The 24,511-nt window shown below is 36.3% G+C and overlaps 1 protein-coding gene across 2 annotated transcripts; it reads right to left on the reverse strand.

Annotated features, from left to right (window-relative positions):
• Window positions 1–1,062: 1,062 nt before the first annotated feature.
• LOC109084623 (girdin-like) lies at window positions 1,063–23,470 on the reverse strand. Of its 2 annotated transcripts, none has more exons than XM_042757672.1 (25): window positions 22,829–23,470; window positions 21,244–21,344; window positions 19,498–19,603; window positions 17,665–17,734; window positions 16,735–16,793; window positions 16,495–16,578; window positions 15,979–16,119; window positions 15,561–15,727; window positions 11,864–11,945; window positions 11,426–11,584; window positions 10,836–10,982; window positions 10,596–10,737; window positions 9,702–10,393; window positions 9,488–9,615; window positions 9,237–9,384; window positions 8,869–9,021; window positions 8,406–8,567; window positions 7,658–7,908; window positions 7,318–7,461; window positions 5,895–6,081; window positions 5,528–5,673; window positions 4,983–5,075; window positions 4,655–4,878; window positions 2,415–2,480; window positions 1,063–2,329 (listed from the first exon to the last, which is right to left on the reverse strand). In XM_042757672.1, the coding sequence occupies exons 1-25, from the start codon at window positions 22,886–22,888 to the stop codon at window positions 1,656–1,658; spliced, it is 4,386 nt and encodes a 1,461-aa protein (XP_042613606.1). In that variant the 5' UTR covers window positions 22,889–23,470; the 3' UTR covers window positions 1,063–1,655. The 2 variants fall into 2 exon arrangements, with proteins under 2 accessions (XP_042613606.1, XP_042613605.1); XM_042757671.1 differs by having other exon boundaries at window positions 7,658–7,935; window positions 22,829–23,467.
• Window positions 23,471–24,511: the final 1,041 nt, after the last annotated feature.

Raw genomic sequence — 24,511 nt, forward strand, 5'->3', positions numbered from 1 at the left:
GTACTCCAGCCAACTCAAAGAACACCATGGTGTTACCACAGTACATGACAAAATACTCGTTTAAATAAATGATAAATGTCATACATAAAATGTCATAAAACACACGCTAAATAAGAGAAGGTGTACTCAATACAGTCACTGCTGAATTCATTCAGTATAGAGACTTTGAAAGCAGAAAAGATCAACTTGTAAAGAAAAGATCAACTTGAACAAATAATACTGAACTCAGATGTCATTTCTGCTGTAAGGGCGCCGCCATGTGCTGCGACGACTGCAGTTCAAGACACAACCACGCGGTGGCGACAGAATCACAAAGACCATTGTCATTTAGAGATTGAATAAGTAAAATTAACATGCTCAGAAATATTTGGATACTAATACTAATACCTAATACACTGTTTATACTTTTATCTTTAACTAACCTTATGTACATGCATATTTTGTCTATGTTGTCTGTTGTGCACATGCGTAATTTGTCTGGTTGCCTGCTGGAAGCTTCACAAACACAAATGTCTTGTTTCTTCAAGCACACTTTATTATGTACTTTTTACTTGCTTTCCTCCGTGTTATTGTTGTTATATTATGAAATTGTTGGAAAATGTCTGTAAATATGTACAGTATGTCTAATTTAGCTACCGATACCAAAGCACGTGGTTACTATTCTTAGCCGTATTCAGGATGAACCAATGGCATTTGTTTGCGATGAATGGGGAATAAAACATTTTATTGCAATAATAAAGGACAAAAATTAATAACATTGTTGATTCCTGGGTTAGATTTCTATTTGTATTTCAGATACAATTAAAGTTTTAAATTAATACCTTCTAAACTGTATTAATTACCGTTTTATTAATACCTTTATATTTTAGTGTTCATATGTCTCCTATGTCAGTAAACATGCTGACATTTGAATGAATGAAAATTTTTACTTACTGAGCCACCAAAGTCATCAAAAACCACTTTGTCTCATTATAGTGAAGCTTATTATTATTAATCAAAAATCATAGTCTTTTTAATATTTCAAAGCTGCTTACGAATGTAGGAAGCATGAGCACAAACCAGCACAGCAAACAAAGTAGCAGGTTTTATTAGGTTAGAAAGAAAACATGAAAAAAGTAAGCAAGATAAATGGGTACATTTTTTTTTTTTTTTTTTAAAAACAAAGGGTGCATTTCAGCTAAAAAATAAATAGCACTGCTCTTCTATACTGCAAAAAGGGGAAATGGCTGTAATATACAGTAGTCAGAACAAATGAACCACAACAGTTTTGATGCTACATGCTCAGAGGAGGGACATATAATTTTCTTTTTTAGATTTAACCTTCATGCAAGTAATTTGAAGAAGACAAAAAAATGAGGGATCAGTTACCACATAGCAAAAATGCAAACAAAATACTTAAAAAATTTAGGAGACAAAACAAGGAGTGATAAGGGAAAAATATATGTGTGCCATCCAAGACAAATTAAGGACCTTAGATGAGGATTGTTCAAGGACAAGGATTGTTTATTGGCTTTCTGACTGAATATGCTTGAATTCACCTCAGAGATGGCATTATCATGGTCAGAATAAGATGTTTGTATTTATATGATTCCAGTATAAATGATTTCAGTAAAGGCGTTTACATAGAACCTTTTCTAACTGGTATCAATTCAACTTCACTCACTGAAAATTGTGTTTGTAAAGACCGAATCGATGGTGAATGCTGAATCAAAAAGGAGTTCTGGTTTGTGGTCTTTCTCTTTCAACACAGGGCTTTCTTTTAAAACCTCATCACTGGGGTCAGGTTGAGGTTCAGCACCGTTCTTACTTGACACCGTTCCCACTGGCTTCACTGACAGAGTGCTATGGATACTGGCACGCCGACTGTGGCCCTCTGATGTTGAGATGACACAGCTGGCGCGGGGCAGAGTGCACAGAGCCTGGCCTGTTTTAGGGCTTCGCACTGGCGTGGCAAAGCAGTTCAAGCACCCTGATATGGAGGAGGACTTCCCTTCCGGCTCAAGAGCAGGTTTAGGATCAGACTCTGTACTTTGCACGCTCTGAGTTTTATACAGTCCAATGGTTGCTTTGTCCAGCTTTTGGGCTGAACGGTCTCTAGCGGATCTCCCACTGCTGGTTCTCTGTACCCCGTTCCTTGAGCAGCAGTAGCCCTGCCTGAGCTCCTCGTGGTTGGGTGGGGCTGGGGAAGGGGAGTCACTGAATCGTTGCTGACTGGACGAGAATGGATCTGGAAGGGGGCTGCTATCACTGGACCAGGCCTCGTTCTCCTGGCTCACGCTGAACTCACCACTGCTCGCACTTGGTGCACGACTCGATTTGCCATTCAGACCTGGTGAAAATGAGAGGAATCAGAGGAAGTTAAAAGTTCAACAGGATCATGCAACACTCTTTGTAGTCTACAGACAAATTCTTACCATGATCTTGGCCTTCAGTGCCATTTGCAAGCCTTGGTGAAATCGTGTCTCCTTGAAAATCTTTACCTAAAGCCACAAATGTGTAAACACGGAGTTAGATACTCTAGATATACACTGTGTTCCAGTTACCCTTTAAGACATGCGTATCCAGGGTGAATAATTACTTATAAGGCTTTTATTTTGCAAAGCACCAAAGCAGTGAAATGCCCATGCGAAAGTTGCAGCCGCAATACTACGCAAGTTATTGGTCACCAGAATGTTTTTTTGTGGTCGTTAAGGTAAGTTGCTATGGTGCTCTGGGATGCCCTCGTGTTGCTATGCAGTTGATAAGGTGTTCTGAATGGTGTATAGCATGTTGCTGTTGTTTTGGTTTGCCAAGGCATTGCTCTGCAGTTGCTAGGGTCTTCTGGGTTGCTAAGGTGTTGCTATGCAGTTGCAAGTGTGTTCTAAGTGGTTTTTAGCATAATATTGCATGTAGTTGCTATGGTGTTTTGAGTTGCCAAACTGTTGCTATGCAGCTGCAAAAGTGTTTTAAGTGGTTTTTAGCATAAATTGCTTATATTTGCTATGGTCTTCTAGGTTGCTAAGGTGTTGCTATGCAGCTGCAAAAGTGTTTTAAGTGGTTTTTAGCATAAATTGCTTATAGTTGCTATGGTCTTCTAGGTTGTGGAAATTTTTCAGTGCAGCTGCTAAGGTTTTCAGAATGGCTTTTGGTATGTTTCTATTTAGTTTCTATGGTGTTTTGGATGGTTGCCAGGGGATTAATGCGGGTACTAACATGTTCTAAATGTTTTTTATCATGCTGCTTTGTGGTACTACTATTGATGCTTGTCACAAACACCATTAATGACAGATAAACTGCAAATACCTATGTGATAATGCGCATTTTGAGTTAGTACCTTGATTACAGATTATTGTATGATTGTCTATGGAAGAGTAGTTATGAAATGATGATGGTGATGTGGAGTGTTTTTTTTTTTTTTTTTTAAATGGTAATGGTGTGCTGTATTATTTGCTCTTCTGGCTGCTGCCCAGAGTCCTCACATCCCTGCAGGTCATTCATGGCTGAGATGGAACATGACAAGACATGGAGATGACATGAGATGAGGTTTATGAAGCTGGAAGGCGATGCAGCATTTGTCTTGAGGGAGTTCAAGCATTCATCTTGCATTATCATTTTCTCTTCTCAAGAATAAAAGGCATTCATTTACTTGTAAAATGCTAAAATCAGATGATGCTCGTTAACCTTATTTTTAAATAATCATGTATTCAAATAAAAAGCAGTGAAGGGGAAGGCACAGCAGTTACAGGAAGGGCATGATGTGAAGTCTTACACAGAGATCGGCGGAAGAGAGACTTGACTTTGTCTTTATCCTTTGGTTTGTTACGCTTAACATGAAACATTTTCAGGGTGCAGACTATCATCACAATGGAAAACATGAAGACAGGAAATGAGGGAGGAAAAACACTACTATAAGAAAGTTTGTAAACATTGTGAAAGAAGGAGATTCTCTTGAAGGAAAGAACATGAAAATCACAGACACATACATCACTCATCTTTTGTACTACCTACTTGGAAAGTTAAGACATTTTGATAAATTCTATGATTTCATGCTTTTGCTTTAAAGCCAATTAACTTTTGTTTGAATGAAAAACGTCTTAATTTATGTTCCACAGAAGAAAAAAAAGTCATACTGTTTTGAAATGACAGGAGGATGAATAAATGAAGATGGAATTTCCCTTCAATGTTTTAGGTTTCTGACATCAGAGTTCTGAAAATTAAAGTACAGCATGTTTTCATAGAGCTCTTTTATCTCAAGGAACTTTTGATTACTCATGATGTGATGCTTTAAAAATGAGAAATATGTGTGTGGAAAAGAATGGAGGACCAAAGAAGATGATGGAATCAAAGACTTCACATAAATCAGGAAACATAGGTCAAATAACAGTTTATTTAAAGGAACTGAACTCTTCTTTAAGTTTTCTGTGGCAGGTTTGCCTAGAGCAGAATTTGAGGAGTTTTCTAATCACTAGAGGTGATTTGTGGGATGATTTACTACGGTAGCTATCCTTTGCTTGGCTTCTCCATGTCAGCCATCTGCCACAAATTGTTCTGTTCTTCTCCTGACCTTGGGATGTTGGGATGAAGGGTTTGCTGCTGATTGAGTGGCTTGTTTCTGGATGTTCCTGGCTGGAATGGCTGGACTGTGACAGAGTCATGTAACTGAGGTTATACTCACTGCTGCTCCTCTTAGGGGACACGGTGTCACCATTAAGGGAGTTGGAAGCAGATTCCTCAGAGCCCTGGGAACCCACAGAGGAGCCGTTGTCGTGGTTGCGCAGGTCATCCAGACCCTCACATGACCCGGAGCGGAGCTGGGGAGTTGAGGAACGAACATGCTCCTGATCTCGAGTCCTCGTCTTCATCATCTTCCTCATCTTCAGCGTTATCCAGTTGCCCCGTCTACATTGATTAAGTGTTTGAAGACAGAAAATGTGATGAATGAAAACTTGATCTTGATTTTTTATGCAAAAAGCCTCTGGTAACGTCACATAATGAAATGGTACCTGCGTGGAGGTGATGGGTCATAGAACTTGTACTGATCCAAGATTTTCTCTTCCAGCTTTTCCTTCTGCCTTCTGAGTTCATTCAGTTTGTCTCTGTCAAAATAAGTTTACAGTTAGTCTACATGCTTACATGCTATAATGTGCCATCTACTGTTCTCTAAAGCTTTCTAAAGTTTTCAACCTTTTTGATATTTGATATTTTTACTCACAGTTTCTACCTAATAAAATATCGTAGAGCTGTTTACATGGGAAACTTGCCCATGTTGGCATCAACGTAATTTGATTGGCTTCAACCAAGCAGCAGATAAATTTGTGCTAAAATACCATAGTGTGGGCACACAGATTTTGATGTCAACAACTAAAGATATGGGAATGTTTCATCTTCCCTTTAATACGTTATTTATTGGACTATCCTAACTATGCATAGATAACTTTGGTAATAAACCATAATGTGAGAACCACTGGTTTGCAGATTTTTGAGAATATTAATAAGGTGTCTTTAACTGATTTCTATGCTGCATAGATTAAAAAAAAATGTCTCTTACATATATTGTCTCTGTTCCACATGGAACAAGTCCTTGCTCTCCATGGTCTGATCTAGCAGGGTTTGGTTCTGCAGCATCAGGCTCTGGATCTGGTCCAGCAAGTGTCGGTTCTCCTCTTCCAAGTTCCCCTTCAGCTGGGTCAGCAACTGAACAGAAACACAAAAGGAGGTGATTCATCATGGACTTACAGTATTTAATCAGCAGTTTTATTTAAAAAGCAACAAAGTTAGGGTGATGGCAAGACTTTCTCCAGTTTCTACCACCAGCATAAATCAGCCTGGATGATGACACGATCCGCAGTTATGTAAAAGATGGAAGTAAAATATTCCAAGAACATTCTGCTCTGTTTGAATGAACTGCTACGCACCTCACACTGGTTTGTCAGTTTAATGCTGGTGATTTCCAGTTGCTGGTTCTGCTCTTTGAGTTTGGACAGCTCTGATTCTAGCAGCGTTTGTTCCAGTTTGCAGGAGTTCAACTGGCTCTTTATGCTCTTGTGCTCAACCTGAAGTTCCTCATTCTCTGCCAACAGCCTCTGGTAGGTTTGATTCAGCCTGGGTGGAGGATAAAGCACAATGGTTTGTGTGGATAATCATATAAGATGGTAAACTAATTCTTTATTCATATTTATATATTTAAGGTAATTTTATTACTGTAGTAGATTAACACTAGCTCTAAAATACAATGTTTGCCATTTGTACACACTTTGCTTTAAACACCTAATTTGGTGTTCCCAATCAAAAATGTCTGGCCAAAAATATCTCATTATTCTATATTATCACCAAATCTTGGATTCAGTCTTTTTGTCATCTTGTTTGTACAGGTTTTGTATTTCTTTTTGTAACTCACTGATCATAGGCCTTAATTATCTGAGCTTATGCACTTCTGTTTTTAAGTAAAAAAATCATTATTTGTCAAAAACCAAGTCTATGTTCACTCAAATACTAATAGTATTTGTGCATAAGTGCTAGTGTGGCCATATGCGCCGTTCATACGGGACACGTCCTGGCCAGGATTTTAATATTGCCTAAAACATCCAAAGCAGTTTGACCAATAACATGCAGGTATTGTACATAATCAACCAATCGTGGGGCTGCGCGTGAGAAGGTGAGATATACAGGGAAGGATCAAAGCGATGCAAATACTTGCACGTGTTTGTTCGTTCGTTTGACTTGAAGCGTTGCTGCGCACCGATCAAAAAAGACACCAAAGTAGGTGTGAGAGAGATTCGAAAGCAAGAAGCCGTCTGCCCTGCTCTCTAGCTCTCGTGAATGTCACGCAACGATCGACCTGCACAGTGCAAACAGCCAAAACCTGGATATTTTAGGCAATATTAAAATCCTGGCCAGGACGTGTCCCGTATGAACGGCGCATATGGCCACCCTAATAAGTGCATAAGCTCAGATCAGTGAGACCTATAATCAATCAGCTCCCAAAAGAAATACAAAACCTGTGCTAATTGAAATAAAACAAGTTCATAAAAATATTGAATTCAATATAGCATAATGAGAACACCACAAGTGAAACACAGTGGTAAAAAAAATTTTTTTTTTTTGGGAAAATTGGTATAACCTGTGTAAGCAAAGTCAGTAAGTTTTTGTCCAATGCAATAACACTTTTTGGCAAAAAGAATATCCTCTCTGGGTCAAAATGACTGTAATACAACATAAAGACATAATTGAATTCCTTTACGTTTAATGTGACAGCTATTTTCTAAAGTTGGTGTACACCAAGGAAACAAACACACATACAGTACAGTATATGAACACAGACACACACACAACACTGACCAGTCTTTCTCATCTCTGAGTCTTTGGCACTCTGCTGTTGTGTTACTGTTTGTGCATATCTCATTCTGCATCTTCTGCTGTTCTTCTCTGAGAGCTCTCTCTAGCCCCTCCAGCTCAGAGCGCTGCTGAAGTAGTGTGTTATATCTGGAAAATTATAAGGCGGACATAAACAGTGGCATAGTTTGATGGCACTTGTCTATATACATACTACAAAATGCAGCACGGAAGCAAGAATAAATGTATTAAGTGCTTTTATGTGGCATAATATCCTTAAACAGAACTTGGAATCAGCATCTTAACTGGGCACTGTAAAGACTAATCTTATGGTGAGTGGACTAACCTGTCCTCTAGTGATCTGTGCTCTATCTCCAGGGTTCGGTGACTGTTCTCCATTGTTGAGTACCTGTGAGAGAGCACCTCCAACTCTGCTGCCTGTCTCTCATGCAGAACGCTCAGTCTCTCGTGGTCCCGGAGAAGAAGTTCATTAACGGTGTGGAGATCTTCTCTCTCCCGTATCGCGCTCTCCCTCTCAGCCTCCGAACTCTGCCGTTCCCGCTGTAGCTGTGCATTATGAGCCATCAGAGAGGAATTCTGGGAAGATAAAGTGGACTTCTCTACCTAAGAGAAATTGAGGATTTTTTCAGCAAGGAAGCATTAAATTGATCAAAACTAACAGTATTTATTAACTGTATTTATAGTGTTATAAAAGATTTCTATTTCAAATCAACACTGTTATTTTGGACTTTCTATTCATAAATGAATCCTGAAATAAATCACGGTTTCCACAAAAATATCGCTAAAAATTTAACTTTACCATCATATGAATAAATTACCTTTTACAATACATTCAAATAGAAAATAGTTATCTAAACTTGTAATAATATTTCACAGCATTACTTTTTGTCTGCATTTTTGATCAAATAAATGCAGCATTAGCCTAAGCGTCTTTTTTTCAAAACCATTAAAAATTAAACCACCCCTTAACAATAACGGTTGTGTATATGTCATTTCTATCACATTTTAAAATACCTGTATCTGCAATATTACCAGTGCTTTTGATGCAATATGTCTGGTTTAATTTGACTCACCTGCAATTGTGCATTGTGTGTCTGCAGTGTTGTGTTGCTCTCCTGCAAGGAAGCCGTCTGCTGTTGTAACGCAAGTATTTGTGCCTGCAACCCATCTGACTGCGTCTGCAATGTCTGCAGTTGTGTTTGCAATGCTTGTTTCTCAGCCTGAAGAGTTGCATTCTGCACGAAAAAAAACAAAGGCAGATATGTCTTATTTCTGTAGCTTAGTAGAGCATGATGCTTGCAATACGAATGTTGTGGGTTTGATTTCTAAATGTACACATTTCAGATAGACATGTTTTGTCATGTACAGATAGACAAAACATGTCTATCTGAAATGTGTTGAGGTTATGAAGCTGCTTAGCAGGAATTAAACATTATTCATGCTAAAATCCCTCTTTAAATATTTAAATGAATCAATGAATGAATGAATGATGCATAAGCATAAATAAGTAGACCCTGGTTCTCACATGAGACTCACATTTCTCTCCACCTCAATGAGTCGATCTTTGAGTCTGAGCAATGCCCACGTGGCCTCCTGACTCTCTCTGTGCCATGTCCTCTCTGGTGGAGAACATTGTCCTGCCTTTTCCTCCTCATCCCTCTGAAGCAATGCCTCATAGTTCTGTTTGACCTGCAAAAAATAATATATTTGAAGAATCCAAAGTTGCTTTGGATAAAAAAAAAAAAGCCTTGGCTTGGCCTTTTTGCTTGCATGAGCATTAACTCGACCAACCTAAAAAATAAGTTTTTAGCTCAAATTAAGGGACTATATTCGTTAGATTTTTTAAATATTTAAAATATTTCCTTTCATTAAACTATCTTGCTTTGGACTTGGCTTCAACTCACAGTTTTAAGATCCTGTCTTAGTTGCTGGTTTATCTTTGCCGATGCTTGCAGACGGGCCTCGAGGGCAGCCATTCTCTCTTTCTTAATCTTCAGGGATTTCATTAGAGAAGACTCCAGCTCTGACTCCAGCTGCTTACACTGACTGAGACTGGGAGAGAGAAAGTGATGGAGACAGGTCATTCGACATTTCTAAGGAATCTGGCATTTAAAACCTTGGGCTTCTCTGAATGTATAAGTGAATGTCTGCGTACCCCTGGTCTACAGCCTCGTGATCTCCTATTCGTGACTCCTGGTTTAACCTCATCCTCTCTAGTTCATAAGTCAAATTTTCAAGATCAGATTCTTTCTGTTGCAATTTCAACCTCTGGTCCAGCAGCTCCTGAAGTGGAAAACAGTAAATTTGAGAAAGATAAGAGAACACTGAGAAAGTGTAATGATCTACAAATCCTTCTCTGTAGTGGTAACCTCTCGTAATGTCATCAGCATCCTCTTATCCACTCCAGTCTGTTGAATAAGCTCCTGGTTTTCCTTCTCTAGCTCTTTGTTCTTGGTGCAGGCCTCACTAAGATAGTTAGACTTTTTAACCAGGGTACGGTTCTCCTTCTCAAGGACCACCAACTTCAGGTTACTACAATCCAACGAGACCTCCTTGATCTTCACTTGCTGCCGCAATCTCCGATTCTCCTTCTCCAGACAACTCCTATCTTGCTCCAAATCTCCATTCTCATGCACTAGACCTTGGTTTTTTATGTCTGCTCGTCCCTGGTTTTGATTGAAATTGACTTGAGGCCTCTGTTTCTCAGTCTCCAATTCGTAGACATGTACTTCAAGACAATGAAGATTGCTGTTAGTATTTTCCAAGGATGTATGCAATTGTTCTGGGTCAAGGGGATAATTGCTGGTCTTCAGAGTCGGTGTGATAATTTGGCCATTGTGCATGTTGGCAAATGCTGGAGTAGATTTGTGAGTCTTATAGTCCACTATGTCCATCCTCCCATTTTCCTCAATATGTTTAGATTCAGAGATGATGTCATCCAATGGACGACTGGTTCCTTGAAGTTCTTCCAGGGCCTTCAACAACCTCTGGTTCTCTTTCTCCAGTTTCAGCAACCTGCTACATGTCACTTCAGTTACCTCTTGGCCCAAAGATTTCGACTCTACAACCACATACACATATTTTAGGGTTATTCAAGTTTACAGTTTTCTGCAAGCTACCATATGCTTCTATGTAACAGCAAGATCTTAGTTTCAAAGCAAGGTTTGGAGTAACGTAGGGTCTTATTCAATGACACAATGGTCCACATGCATTACATTTTTAAGATGCTTTGTTAAACTGGCAGTGCTAATGTTTATATATACCTGAATTCTGTTGAGGGTTCTTGGCGAGTTCTAGCTCCCAGCCCAAATGCTTTGATTCTTCCATACTCCTTTTCTGAGAGAGCTCCAGTATAATGTTCCTTTCTAGCAGCTCCTCTATTCGTCTCCTGTCCACAGTTCTTTCCTAAAACACATTAGACAGCTAAGTCAAGCAGATAAATGATAATGGTACATAGTAATACTGTGGCAGACCCTTTTCATGGATCATTTCTTCTTCCTTACCTCTTCTATGTCATGAAGTTTTGATTCTAGTAGGAGTTTGTGTTTCTCCAGATGGTGCAGTTTTTCAGATCGTGCTTTGACACCCTGTAGCTCTTCCTCCAGCATGGCCTTACTTTCCATCAACACCTGATTATCCTCCTTTAGCTCCTGTCAATGCCAAAAAGAAAGTTTTCAGATTTCTTGCTCATGCACATACACTAAATTTTGTTCTTTTGAACTTTACATCCATCGAATAAAAAAAAAAAAAAAAAAAAAAAAAAAAAAAAAAAAAAGGTGGGCACAAAATCTGCATCTTAGAATGAAATCTGAAAAATCATGTGACATTGAATACTGGAGTAATGATGCTAAAAATTCAGCTTTGCAATAACATGAATTAAATTGCATTTTAAAATATATTAAAAGAGAAAACAGTTATTTTACATTCTTATTATATTTCACAATTATATTTCACTGTTTTTTTTCTCTATTTTGATTAAATAAGTGTAGCCTTGGTGAGCTTAAGATAATTCTTTAAAAAAAAATGTAAATCTTACTAACCCCAAACTTTTTAATGGTACTGTATGCACACATAAACACTGTTCTATACACACCTCCAGTTTGACTTTGTAAAAGTTCATGTTATGAAGTTTATCTCGGTAGCGAGCCACTTCACTCTCCAGTTTGTCTGCTCTGATGGCTCTTTCTTTCATCGCATCCAGCTCGTCACGGTACATCCTGGCTGCTCGTGCATCTATTAACAGCTGCATGTTCTTTCACGGACAACCCAAAAGTAGATGGTATATAAAGAGCAAGGAAGGAAAAAATGAACATTAAAATAATAACTGTAGCAACATGTAAACAAATATGGCACAACTGAACTGGACATTAGTTTTGAAAATGAAAGTTTTGAAGTTGTCATGTCTATAACACAAAAGCATATTTGATAAAGAATAAACAATAATGTAGCAAAATATAAATTGCGACAAAAGTGAAAGTCCATCATTGGAGCTTTAGATCAGTCATATATTCAAATATTTTATTTTTAGTACCTCTTGCTGGAGTCTTTTAACCTCTGCTTCCACACTGTCCAGGTCCTGCCTGCATTCTAAAAGCTGTTCACATTTCTCCTCTCTGTTGGGACACAGGAAACAGATGTTTGGAAGATTTAAAAGATTCAATACTCACAAAGGTTCAGAGGACTGATTAACATGCAATCACTTAATCAGAGAAAAAAAAGTATGTACAGAATCGCACACCCAAACATGTGTGCACATAAGCATAAGTACGTGCAAATAAGTGCTAATATAACCACATGCAAATCTACTACAAGCACACACAAGCCAACAAAGAGGCACAGCCATCCTATGTTTGACCTATTGATACCCTAAGATAATATATATATATATATATATATATATATATATATATATATATATATATATATATATATATATATATATATATATATATATATATGATTAACAGAACCCGCTTCTTTAAGAAATCCAAAGAAACTTTGAAATAAAAAACAGCACAATGTAATACAGAAAATACACTTGCATTTGCCATAGAAACTTTACTGGTTTATTAATGAAGAGCATTTCCCCTTCTCAAACAGATGGCGCACATGCACTTGTCTGGACCATACATTACACAGACAGTGAGAGACAAATATCTCACGCTATATATTTTACAGTATATATCAGAATCAGTATCAGAATCAGAAAGAGCTTTATTGCCAAGTATGCTTGCGCATACAAGGAATTTGTTTTAGTGACATAAGCTTCCAGTACACAGAGACAACAACACACTATATGTGCTTTTACTAGCTACACAAAAATAGAAAAACAGTTATTTTAAAATAATTGTGATGTTTTTTTCTGCATAGTGCTCTGTGTTTTTGCAAAAGTCAATATTGCATTTTCACATCACATCAATATATATCATATTTATAAATATTAAATAATTTCAAATATTATATATTATTTAAATATTAAAGCTCCAATATGTAGGAATTTTTTGCTCCAAAATTTCCGAAAATAACTTGCACAGTGTGGTATATTTCCTCCAGTTGTGTACTTACAATATCTCAAAAGTCTCCAAAGATTTTTATTTCAGAGAAATTCCGATTTTAAATAACTGGCCGTCCCGGAAAAAATATGTCGCCTCTCAGTGACGCAATGTCCGCTCTATACTTTTTTTCCGGTGTGATGTTCCACCACACCGGAATATCACATGGTCAAATGCGGAAGTGGTGGTTATGTTATAGCCGCGTGCATGGTTTGGTTGTCGTTGTTATGGATCACGATAACTCTTTGGCGAGTATTGAAGTGCCAGTAAAACGTAAGTTATATTGCTCTTTGTACTAAGGTAAGGATTTTTATCACGTGTGGGTGACCGAGATTATGGCAGTACAATTAAATACAATCGGATATGTGTTGTTAAAAATATATTTAGTCATTACTTGCAAATGTTCGTTCAAATTTACTTTTAGAACGACTGGTTTGAGCACGTTAAACAACACGGCATTAACCATAAACACGTAACACTGCACAACATTAACCCAACAAATCATTTAACAAATAGCTGTAAGTTGTAACGGGATAATATAGTATAACATTTCACGTTCCTTGCAGTTCATTAATTATGATGACATAAAATAATTAGGGCTGTCAAATGATTAATCACGATTGATCACATCCAAAATAAAAGTTTTGTTTACATAATATATGTATGTGTACAGGGTATATTTATTATGTATATATAAATACACACACATAAATTATATATTTAGAAAATATTTACATGTATATACATTTATATATTTATATTCTTTTATTTTATATTATATATAAATATATTTTATATATAAACATAACATATTCTTCTTAAATATATACATGCATGTGTGTGTATTTATATATACATAATAAATATACACAGTATACACACATATATTATGTAAACAAAACTTTTATTTTGGATGTGATTAATCGTGATTAATCATTTGACAGCCCTAAAAATAATACGATCATATATACAGGTAATACAAAAACGAATAAATTACCTCATCCGTGATCATGATTCGTTTATCCAATTTAGATACATTGCTATGGTGAAAACGCATTAAAAACGACATCTCCCATTGTCACCTGCTTCATAACGTCATCAAGCTTCGCCTTTGTTATTGTTGGAAATGCGCCCTCTTGTGGTCAATTACAAAAGTCACATACTGGAGCTTTAAATAATTAATCATTTATTTGTAATTTTAATATTTTGTTATTGTAAAGTTACACCAGAAAGTTAATTAAGTATAATCACCTAATAATTATAGTGCATTGATTTTCCAAACTCTGTTATTTCATAGCCCAGTATGTCGAGAATTTTCACTACAAAAGATGTTTTATCCCCAAATGAAACCGACTTTTGCTAAACTGAAGTCTGTTTCTTATAAATGGTGATTGAAGCATTGCATATTCACTTTAAAACACTGAGAAAAAGACAGGTTGTTTTGTTTTGTTTTGACATTAACACTCATGTGTTGCTCAAGGGATACTCCAAAATAGACGCTCAAGAATGCAGCAGTATGAGCAGTATTGTACAGCGGGTTTGCGGAGGGTTGGAAAAAATTGATGGATGGAAGGATGGATGGGTGGAAATTAAAGGGGTCGACTGTCTGTAGCATTACACTAAGAGGATCAAAGTGGGTCAGCAGAATAAGGACGGACTGTACCACTGTGCCCTGCACTGTGCCAGGGTCTATTTAATCTGGGTTAAAGCTTCCTACATACATACATTTTACTCTAACCACAGAACTAGCTGATTAATCAGTGAATCTTTATTATCAAATAAAAGTAAAAAGTAAATCAAAGTAAATAGGAAAACACACATGATTACATTTTATTTAAACTCTAGTATAGTGAAAAATGATTATTAATTGCAAAACATTGTTTGAAGTAATATGAGGTATGAATAATTCAGCCATGAGACTCTACTCTCGTTCTGATTGGTTAATTCAATTCAATGTTCCCAGCCAATCTGATTCATATACTCATTACTGCTTACCTATATAACCAGGACGTATTCAATGAATGCTATGTCTGCATGCTATGCGTGTCCTCATCTTAGCCCACCTCCTCCCCAGCACCACCTGTCTAGATCTGCTATGGGGGATCTTCCTCTCACTAGCAGCACCAGCATGTTTCCTTTTAATTTTATGATCAGAGCATTAAGCAGAAGACAAAATCTACTTGCTCTGCAGCAGGAGCAGAATAGCAGATCTAGTCCACCAAGACCAAACCTATACGCACATTCTATTTACATTAATAAAGCTTTTATAATCTATCCTGAGAGATGTCATGACTGAAATTGTTTTGTACACTGGAAACTAAACATAGGCTTTGAATATTAATAAAAAATAATAATAATAAAGATGTGTTAAAAGTTAAATAAATAAAAAATATTTAATAAAAATATTATGAATGCTGATCAATGCATATATGGCTGCCAATATACTGTCTATCATTAACAGTTATCATTAACATGTCCCCAGAAAATGGCTTGATAAGTGCAGCTTTCTATTCTGTGTTGATATGTTTCCTATTGAAACAGGAAGTAACAGTCATGACCCATGGTTTTCTGCTTGCTAAAATGATTGCAATCATACACCCCCATAAACACACAAGTTTGATCATTCATCGTATCTGTGCATGTGTAGGTCCTTTTAGTGTGTCTGCATGAGCTCACAGTTCCTGTCTGAGGCATTTGATCCTGGCTTTAGCATCCGCCAGCTCTAGTGCCAGGTGCTGCTGGGATAAAGGGAGCTGGCTGCTGGTGGACTCTGTGAGGGAGGAGTCATCACCAAACACTACAGACTTCATCGTCTCTTTCCCCTGCATCAACTCCACGATGGCCTACCAGCAGAGACAGAAAGAGTGAGGGGGTCAGACAAGAAAATCAATTAGTTAGCCAACTAAACTGTTTTAGCTTCACACAATAGACATTTAAAGTCTAATGCACTGGCTGTTTATCATTTTATGAACCAGCTAATATTTATTTTCCTTCATACTGCAGCCAATAAACCTTTCTGAAATTAAATGATCATCTCCTAGAAAAGTGGGGAAGGGAATGAATTTCGTCACTTCTAAATTACTTCTGAAGATACCTCAAATTGGCGGTCTCGCTGGTCCACTAACATTTTGAGATTAATGCTCATATTTCTGCAGAGATTTTCCCATTCCTCTTGACACAGGCCCTCCATCCCCAACCAGTGCAGATCAAACACATTCTCCTGACAATGAGTCACCTGGAGTGCAAATAAATAAATAAATAAATAAATTCTGCATCAATCAGCATTTTGTTATAGCTTTATACAATTACAAAAAATGTATCATCTACATTCTATTCAATTCAAAACAACTCCTGGCAAGAAGGTGCATAATAGATAATAGAAGTTACATGCTGCTGACAATCTGAAAACAAAACGGTTTCTGATGTATTATCTTGTTGAGTTATTAAGACACTCATTATGCCTGTAGGTGGCTTCTTTCAGGCAGACATGATTTTAATCAGTTCTCCATGAGAAGTCCAATCAAATACAATTACTACATGACTATACGATAATCAGCCACATGTGCCATATTTGCAAAGCAATTGTGTCTCTTGTAGCCTATTCCAGTACCTTTTGGATATGAGCTGCAATTGCTGCTTTTGTGTCAAAATCAAGACTTTGTATCTTCTCGATATACTCCTCTTTTCTTTCACACTATAAAACAGCAACAGGCAGTTTTAGGTCTACACGCTAGAGGTGGCACTGCTACATTCTAATGAAAATGTACAATGAAAAGTGAATAAACAATGAATAAATTAACTCTCAAGTGCTCAGTTTAATATAATCTACGTGTACATAGTGACATATTACCTGCACAGCACAGCCAAGCAACAGAAGCAGCAACATCCTGATCTCTTCTAGACCTTCCTCTAGAAAAAAGTTTTAATTTGTCAATACAGTCGAAACAAGTGCTTTACAATGGAATACAAATGATCCTGAATTTGCTTGATCACAGTTATCTGGTGCGCTCCAAGATGTTGTGGAAATTTGCTTTTTTTAAATCAAAAATACAGTAATATTGTGAAATATTATTACAAATTAAAATAACTTTTGTATTTGAATATATTTTAAAATGTAATTTATTCCCGTGATGCTGAATTTTCAGTATCATTAATCCAGTCTTCAGTGTCACATAATCCTTCAGAAATCATTCTAATATTCTGATTTGCTGCTCAAGAAACATTTCTTATTATTATCAATTTGGAAAACAGTTGTGCTGCTTAATAATTTTGTGGAAATCACGATACATTTATCAGGATTCTTTAATGAACAGAAAGTTATTTGATGTATAAATCTTTAGTAACATTATTAATATCTTCACTGTCACTTTTGGTCAATTTAATTCATCCTTGCTAAATAAAAATATACAACAACAACAAAAAAACATCTTATTGACTACAAACTTTTGAACTCAAAATACTGTCAATCAAAAGAAATGCCTTTGTACACATTTTATTCTTAAAAAGATATCATAGATATCAATATATTGTATAATAATAATAATATAATTACAACACCTGAAACCATAAGCGTAAACTGTCCAGGGGGACATTAAGGCAATATTGGGAAGGACAGGAAAGTATTTAAAGGATTAAATAAAATTACAATTACACACAGAAGCTTTATGATTTCTGTAAGAGATCCTGAAGAATTATTCATGTGCCCATCATGAGATTCAAGCTACTGGAACTATTGTGCATTTTCTGAGAATCTGTTTTATTTTTTTAAGAGCTGACGTACCACAGAGCGGGTTCCTGCCCAGCAGCAGCACACTGGGAGGAGGCATCATAATCAGCTGATGCAGGGTCTCCTACAGGATCAGAAACAAGAGATGAGAGATGAGATAAACAGAATCTTGTCCAAAAATCAGCAGCTCTGAGTTTTATTAAAGAGCAAAAACAACCCCAGCTGCCATCAGTTTCTTTGCATTCAATCGTTTTAAGTGGTAAATTACAGGCAGGACCGGGGACTGGGGGAAATTGTTCAGAGACGTCTCAAAGAGTTCAGGAAGCTTGTGTGAAGGCCCATGGGGGATGATTTAAATCAAGCCAATTATTAAACTTTGATGTGGTGCTACAGATGAACTTGAATGTTGTGGTCACCATCTTCTGCAATCTTATTAATTTGTAAAAAAAAAAAAAAAAAAACAGATTAAAGGACCAATGCAGAGGTAATTCAAGAAGTTAGATTATACAGCACTTACTAAAATATTTATTAGTCCTTCTTAAAAAGCCACATAATCAGACAACCACAGTGTTTGTGAACATTCATTACAGGGCATTTCAGCTTAAATCAGCATGTCAATTAAATCATCATTAAAGAGCATTATTTAATAATGTATCCCTATGGAAGGCAGACGTCCCAGAATGTCCAGGGCTTTTTAATGTTTAAGTTATGTTAACACAAATCAACAAGGCCTTGTATGGTTGGGCTTACTTTGCCTGTCACTTTTCCATAAGGGAATTCGTTAATGCCAATTCTTCTTGGGAAAGATCGTTTTCAGTTTCACTGAAAAAGCTAGATCATTAATTGAATGCTCTGAATTTCCTCAGGCTAACAAACCTCAAGGGAAGATAAGTCAGTTCCAAAGATTCAAGATGCTGAGCACAAACAGCTCTGCTACATGGCACACTATTTTAAGTTAACTTTGCATTTAGATTTGCAAAACGTGACAACTTAACACAACACATGGTTTTACAAAGTCAGAATTTTCACCAATTAAAAAAAAAACAAGTGAAAATTAAGCAACAGGAAATAAATTCATTATTGGCTTGTCTGTTTTTTTAGGGTACTTTCATTACTCTGACCGCTTTAGCCGGCACCATGAGAGACAGGACTCATGGGATGTAAAATGGGTCATTTTCCAGCTTTGCTCCAGGCCATTGCTAGCTACTGATTACACAGATGTTGGCTTGGCGCACTGATATCTAGGCCAGCCTCTTTGAGGGGAGCTTGTAGGTCTGGTGGCAAGGCTATTTCCACATGGACAGATGTGTAAGATGCAGGGTGGATAGCAGGAACTTTAGGGTATCCACCCTGGATGACCTCCTTTTGGGAATACGCAGAATCCAGTATACTAAAAACTTGACATTGAACTTGCATGCAGCAAAAACATATTTGAAAGAATGACTTGGGTTATACATTACCTTTTTTTCTGCTTTGCAGGAGACAAGGGTATAGACAGCAAATGTACAGCCTACTTTTAAGCGGTCTTGGTTTTGGTAGTATTTCTCTCTTTCATTAATTTCTAAAAATTCTTCAATATATAGCCTTGAAACACTCTATCTCAGAGATGAGTCACAACATTACAACCACTGATTCAAAGCAAATAATACCAATTTAGAAAAAAAATGGGGAAACAATGTTCCTAACCTTTTTCTATTATAATGTTAACTTAATCTGATTTCTCTGCTGGAATTATGGGTAGAGAAATTCCTTAAAAATGAATTCAGCAATATATATATATATATATATATATATATATATATATATTCTTAAAATTTTACTTTGCTTCAAATAAACTTTTTTATTATTTTTATTTTAAATTATTATTTCGTTTTCTCTGTGCCTTACCTGATAGTATGATCTGATGTGGTAAAAGAGAACAGACAGGTTTTGAGCTCTCTGGCCGATGTCATTGTTCACTTTGTTTAAACCTTGAACAGTCCCTTTGGGATTTCTGTGAAAAAAAAAAAAAAGACAAACTTATTCCTCTAATATAAAATCAGCTCAGCAAGAATTAACTGAGACATCTTGTTTCTGAAGACCTGTTTAGTATATTAACCTGGACTAAGGGGCACGAGTAATAATAGCAACAAAACACAATCCGTTCATTCATTCCCTTTTTGTCCCCACATGGACATGGACAGCACTTTTGTCCCCACATGACTTCATTCCTCAACTAGCCAGCACTAAGGCAGACACAGACAGAGGCAAAAGCAGCAGCATTCAGTTCAGGTCAGGTCTTGAGACTTTAACTCCTTTAGTTCAGCAGCTCAAGGTCCGAGTCCTGACACAGTGACCTGAAACCCTGCTGTACTTTGATAAACTTCAGTCTGGTATGTAGTCCACACCACCATCAAAAAAAAAAAAAAAATCTACAATCAAGCTCTAAACCAACAGCCTCCCTGAATCTGTGTGATTACTGTGGCCAGCCTGATACTTTACGGTTTACTACCTCAGCATCTTTACAGATTACTTTGCTTTTGAAAATACATGTTCTCTGCATTAACTTTCCTTTAAATGGTAATGAAATGCATGTTACCTAAAGACATGGTTGGGTTTTAACATTAAAATACAGCTATGGATTTTTGTCTGAGATGGAAATAGAATTTGGGGCAAAAACAACCCACCCATATGCACCCATCCAAATTCTGTCCACCCGAATAGTCTGGCGGACCGACTACAAAGTGTTCCTTCATGACCATGACAAAGCATACAGTGTTGTTGGTTTCCTGCATGAACAAGTCATTTAAAAGCTGAAACAAATGCTGTCTACAAAACTGCCTGATATTACACGGAAACGACACCAAAGGCTGGTGGTAACTTCACAGTATTGGGTCTGGAATGGGGACACACACATTTGATCACATGTAGAGACAACCTGTGAACTGAAAAGTCACTGAGAGAACCCTTTCAACAATACGCCCTTAACCAAAGCACTCAACTAAATGTAAAATTGCTATGGATGAATAATTTAGGCTCAACCGCTTATTGAATGTGTAACAAAAGTTTCCTGTGATGTACATACCATCCAAAAGTTTGGGGTTGGTATATCTCTTATACTCACCAAGTCTGCTTTTAATTGGTAAAAATACAGTAAAACCAGTAATATTGTGAAGTATTATTACAATAAAAAAAATTTTTTGTTTTAATATATTTTAAAATGTAATTTATTTCTGTGATGGCAGAGCTTAATTTTCAGCAGCCATTACTGTCACATGATCCTTCAGAAATTATTCAAATTTGCTGATTTAATTTAATATATATATATATATATATATATATATATATATATTATATATATATATATATATATATATATATATATATATATATATATATACATTGTGCTGCTTAATGTATTTGTGGGAACTGGAAACTGATAGAATGTTTCAAGATTCATAAGAACACAGCATTTATAGAAATCATTTGTAACATTATAAATGTATTTTTAGTACACTTTCTTTCAAAGAAATTTAAAATTTACTGACGCCATCACTATGACGAGATCACTGAAAACCTCAACTACTGTTTATTCAAACAGAATGCTTACTATACTGAGTTGAGTGCTCAGATTATGTGCAGATGGATACTTACATTTGATTCATGACCTTGTTCAAGAATATGCCATCCACTAATACAGTGTATTCACAGAGCATGTCCCCCTCTCTGTCACCTAGCTGACCAAATGTCTTAACCTTTGGAACACAGATATATATGAGAAGTTAAAATGACATGTCATGAAGTGACAGCAGTGTGACATGCTCTTTAAAAAACAATTTTCTACATAAACAAGCAGCTTTGTTGCATTGTGAGAATGAGACATCATATTAAGAAACTACTGTACATGGAATATTCATAGTTTTAAACACTAATTAATCACATTGGAGGGTGATTTAAGAGAACTGCACAAATATAATTATCAGTGAAGACTGAGCTGGTCGCCACACTTCATTAGAGTGAATACAGAAATGACTTTATATATTTAGAAAGCACATTAAATGAAAGTAAAGTGTCTACTTTTATGCTTCAAATAACATTTGAAAAAATAAAAAGTCAATATATGGGTAAAATAATGTTCCATCGTCATTCAGCGTAACAGACATATTTATGAAGAATAAAACAACATACTTATTCTGACTTAAATTAAAATATGTAAAAGAAAAAACTATAATATAAAGATGCAAACTTATGGTTTTGATGCTTGATGACCCCTTTTCTATATATAGCCTATATAGATAATTAAAGAATTCTTCTGATCACCAAGCCTGCATTTATTTGATCCAAAATACAGCAAAAGCAGTAATATTGTGAAATATTTTTACTATTTAAATAGCTGCTTTCTTTTTATGATATATTTTAAAATGTTATTTATTCCTGTGCTGTAATAAAAAACAGAATTTTTTAGCATCATTACTACAGTTTTTAGTGTCACATGATCCTTCAGAAATCATTCTAATATGCTGATTTGCTGCTCAAAAAACATTGATTATTATTCTTATTCTTATCATCATCATTAATATTTAAAACAGTTGAGTACATTTTTTTTCTGGATTCTTTGATGAATAGAAAGATCCAAGATCAACATTTATCTGAAATAAAAAGATATTGTAACATTACACAATATATAATTTAAAAGCTTGGAGTCAGTATATATATATATATATATATATATATATATATATATATATATATTATATATATATATATATATATATAATTATTTAGCAAGGATACTTTAAATTGATCAAAAGTGATAATAAAGACATTTTTAATGTTACAAAACATATAAATACCACATAAATTCCCATTCACCTAACATAAACAGAAAAAACCAGAAAAAAATATATGCTCAGCTGTTTTCGACATAATAATAATAAATGTTTTGTTGTTGTTGTGGTTTGTTTGTTTGTGTTTTTAGCAGCAGCAACAGCAAATCAGAATATTAGAATAATTTCTGAAGGATAATGTGATACTGAAGATATACATGCAGGCGCACACAGAATATTTGTTCACATCCATTTTTTGTCAGTGTATCAGAGTTTGTCAGTCATGACAAACACACAGCTCATCTTCCTCAGAGATAACTGTTATGCTAGCTCAGATGTTCTGACACATTGATACAATCTGATACAATGTTTGTTATGTTCAGCACGTAACAAACAGAAAAACTGCAACTTACCCAAGTGACAAGAGGGCTGCTCATGAACTGCTCTAATATGACTGGAATCTCACCCTCCATATTAAAATTACACGATCAGTGAGATTTACTAGTCGGAAAGCACTTGGAAGAAACAAAAACAATCCATGTAAATCCAGCACAGACGGTTTACCCTTCTCCACAAACAGCTGAGCAGAGGAAATGTAGCTGCATCACTGAACAAGAGAACAATCTGCAGTTCACAGCGATGCAGGATTTCATATTCATGCAGCTCGTACTCGCCAACAAACTGGCATCTGTTATTAGATTGAAAATAAACGCAGAATGTTGCCTTTTAAATGTTCCATCAGCACTGCAGCATCCTCCGGTCCCGGTCAGACATCACGCCGAAACTGCAGTGCGCGTGCAGGGTGTTCACTGCTGGAGCTCCATCCTCAATTAGGCCACCAGTGCAATGAGTGCATGTGAACGTTTAAAGTAAAAACCACCAGCAATTAGAATCCAGATAACACAGGATCTTAATAACTAATTGTAAACTTGAGACATTCAGTGCACTTTCGTGCTTCTTTCATCATAGGGGGGAAAAACTCTAAAAGGTCTAAAGGTCTAGTGAAAAAGTTTTAGTAACGTTAGGTGTTAATAGGTGTTCATATTTTCCGTCCCACAGCATCCGTCTGATCCGGACAGCAGCAATTCCACGGCAACAGTGGTTTAGTACATCCCCGACCTTAATCTGTTACCATAACAACAGCCGTCAACGCCCAATCACCAGTTAAAATATCATAACAGGCTTATTGAGTGTAACATGTCCCGGACTGTGCTTTAAAACGTCATTAAAATGAGGCATGAGAAGAATAATGACCACATCCACACATTCTGTTGAGGGGCGACCTAAATTGTACTGGCAGGGCTATCTATGTAGTCTGGAAAAGGTTAAGACATTATTAGGTAGTTTGTGATATTAATATTTCATAATAGATTAAAAAATATCTATATATTACAGGACAAACTCACTAAATATGCAATGTAAGGTTTTGGCGCCACCTTGCGGAAAAGTTAAGAACAAGAAGTAAGAACTTTGGCCTGCATATTCAGCTCATATACCGGCGTATGGTAACCATTACAGAGACTGTACACACCGAATTACACGCACTTATACAACCCTGAAGCTTTGGACTAACCGTGGTGTTTCGACCTCACAGGCAGAAGCAAAGCATTTGTTTTCATGCGTTTTAAAACTCTCAGTGCCTCATCGCAGTGATGACAATCTTACCGATATTCACTCAGGCCTTGCTCCTTTTTTGGTACCATCGCTTTTTAGTCTCATTATTCTCATCTGTCCTATTCTTTTTAAGACATTTGGCTGTATAAACCGTTGACAGATAAGAAATCATGAACATTTCGCACTGGTACCCTCCAAACTCACTAAAATTATTTTAGTTAGTTTACCATTTATGGACTGCCTGCTGTGAACGTGCAAAATTATTGTCAGACAGGGCCTCAAAAGTATACTGGTTAAATAGTAAAACGTGTATATTTTTTAAGTGTATATTTTTTCCTGCATGACTTATGCTTTGTACAGATTCTAGTGCTGTCACAGAGATGGGCATGATATAATTGGACAGCTATTTCAGTTAAACCTCTTTCAGTGAGTTGGATTTGCTATATAGAATTTTATATAAAATGCTTACAATAGCTGTAGGA

Source organism: Cyprinus carpio, chromosome A6 (genome assembly GCF_018340385.1).
Source record: "Cyprinus carpio isolate SPL01 chromosome A6, ASM1834038v1, whole genome shotgun sequence".
Classification (NCBI taxonomy): Eukaryota; Metazoa; Chordata; class Actinopteri; order Cypriniformes; family Cyprinidae; genus Cyprinus; species Cyprinus carpio.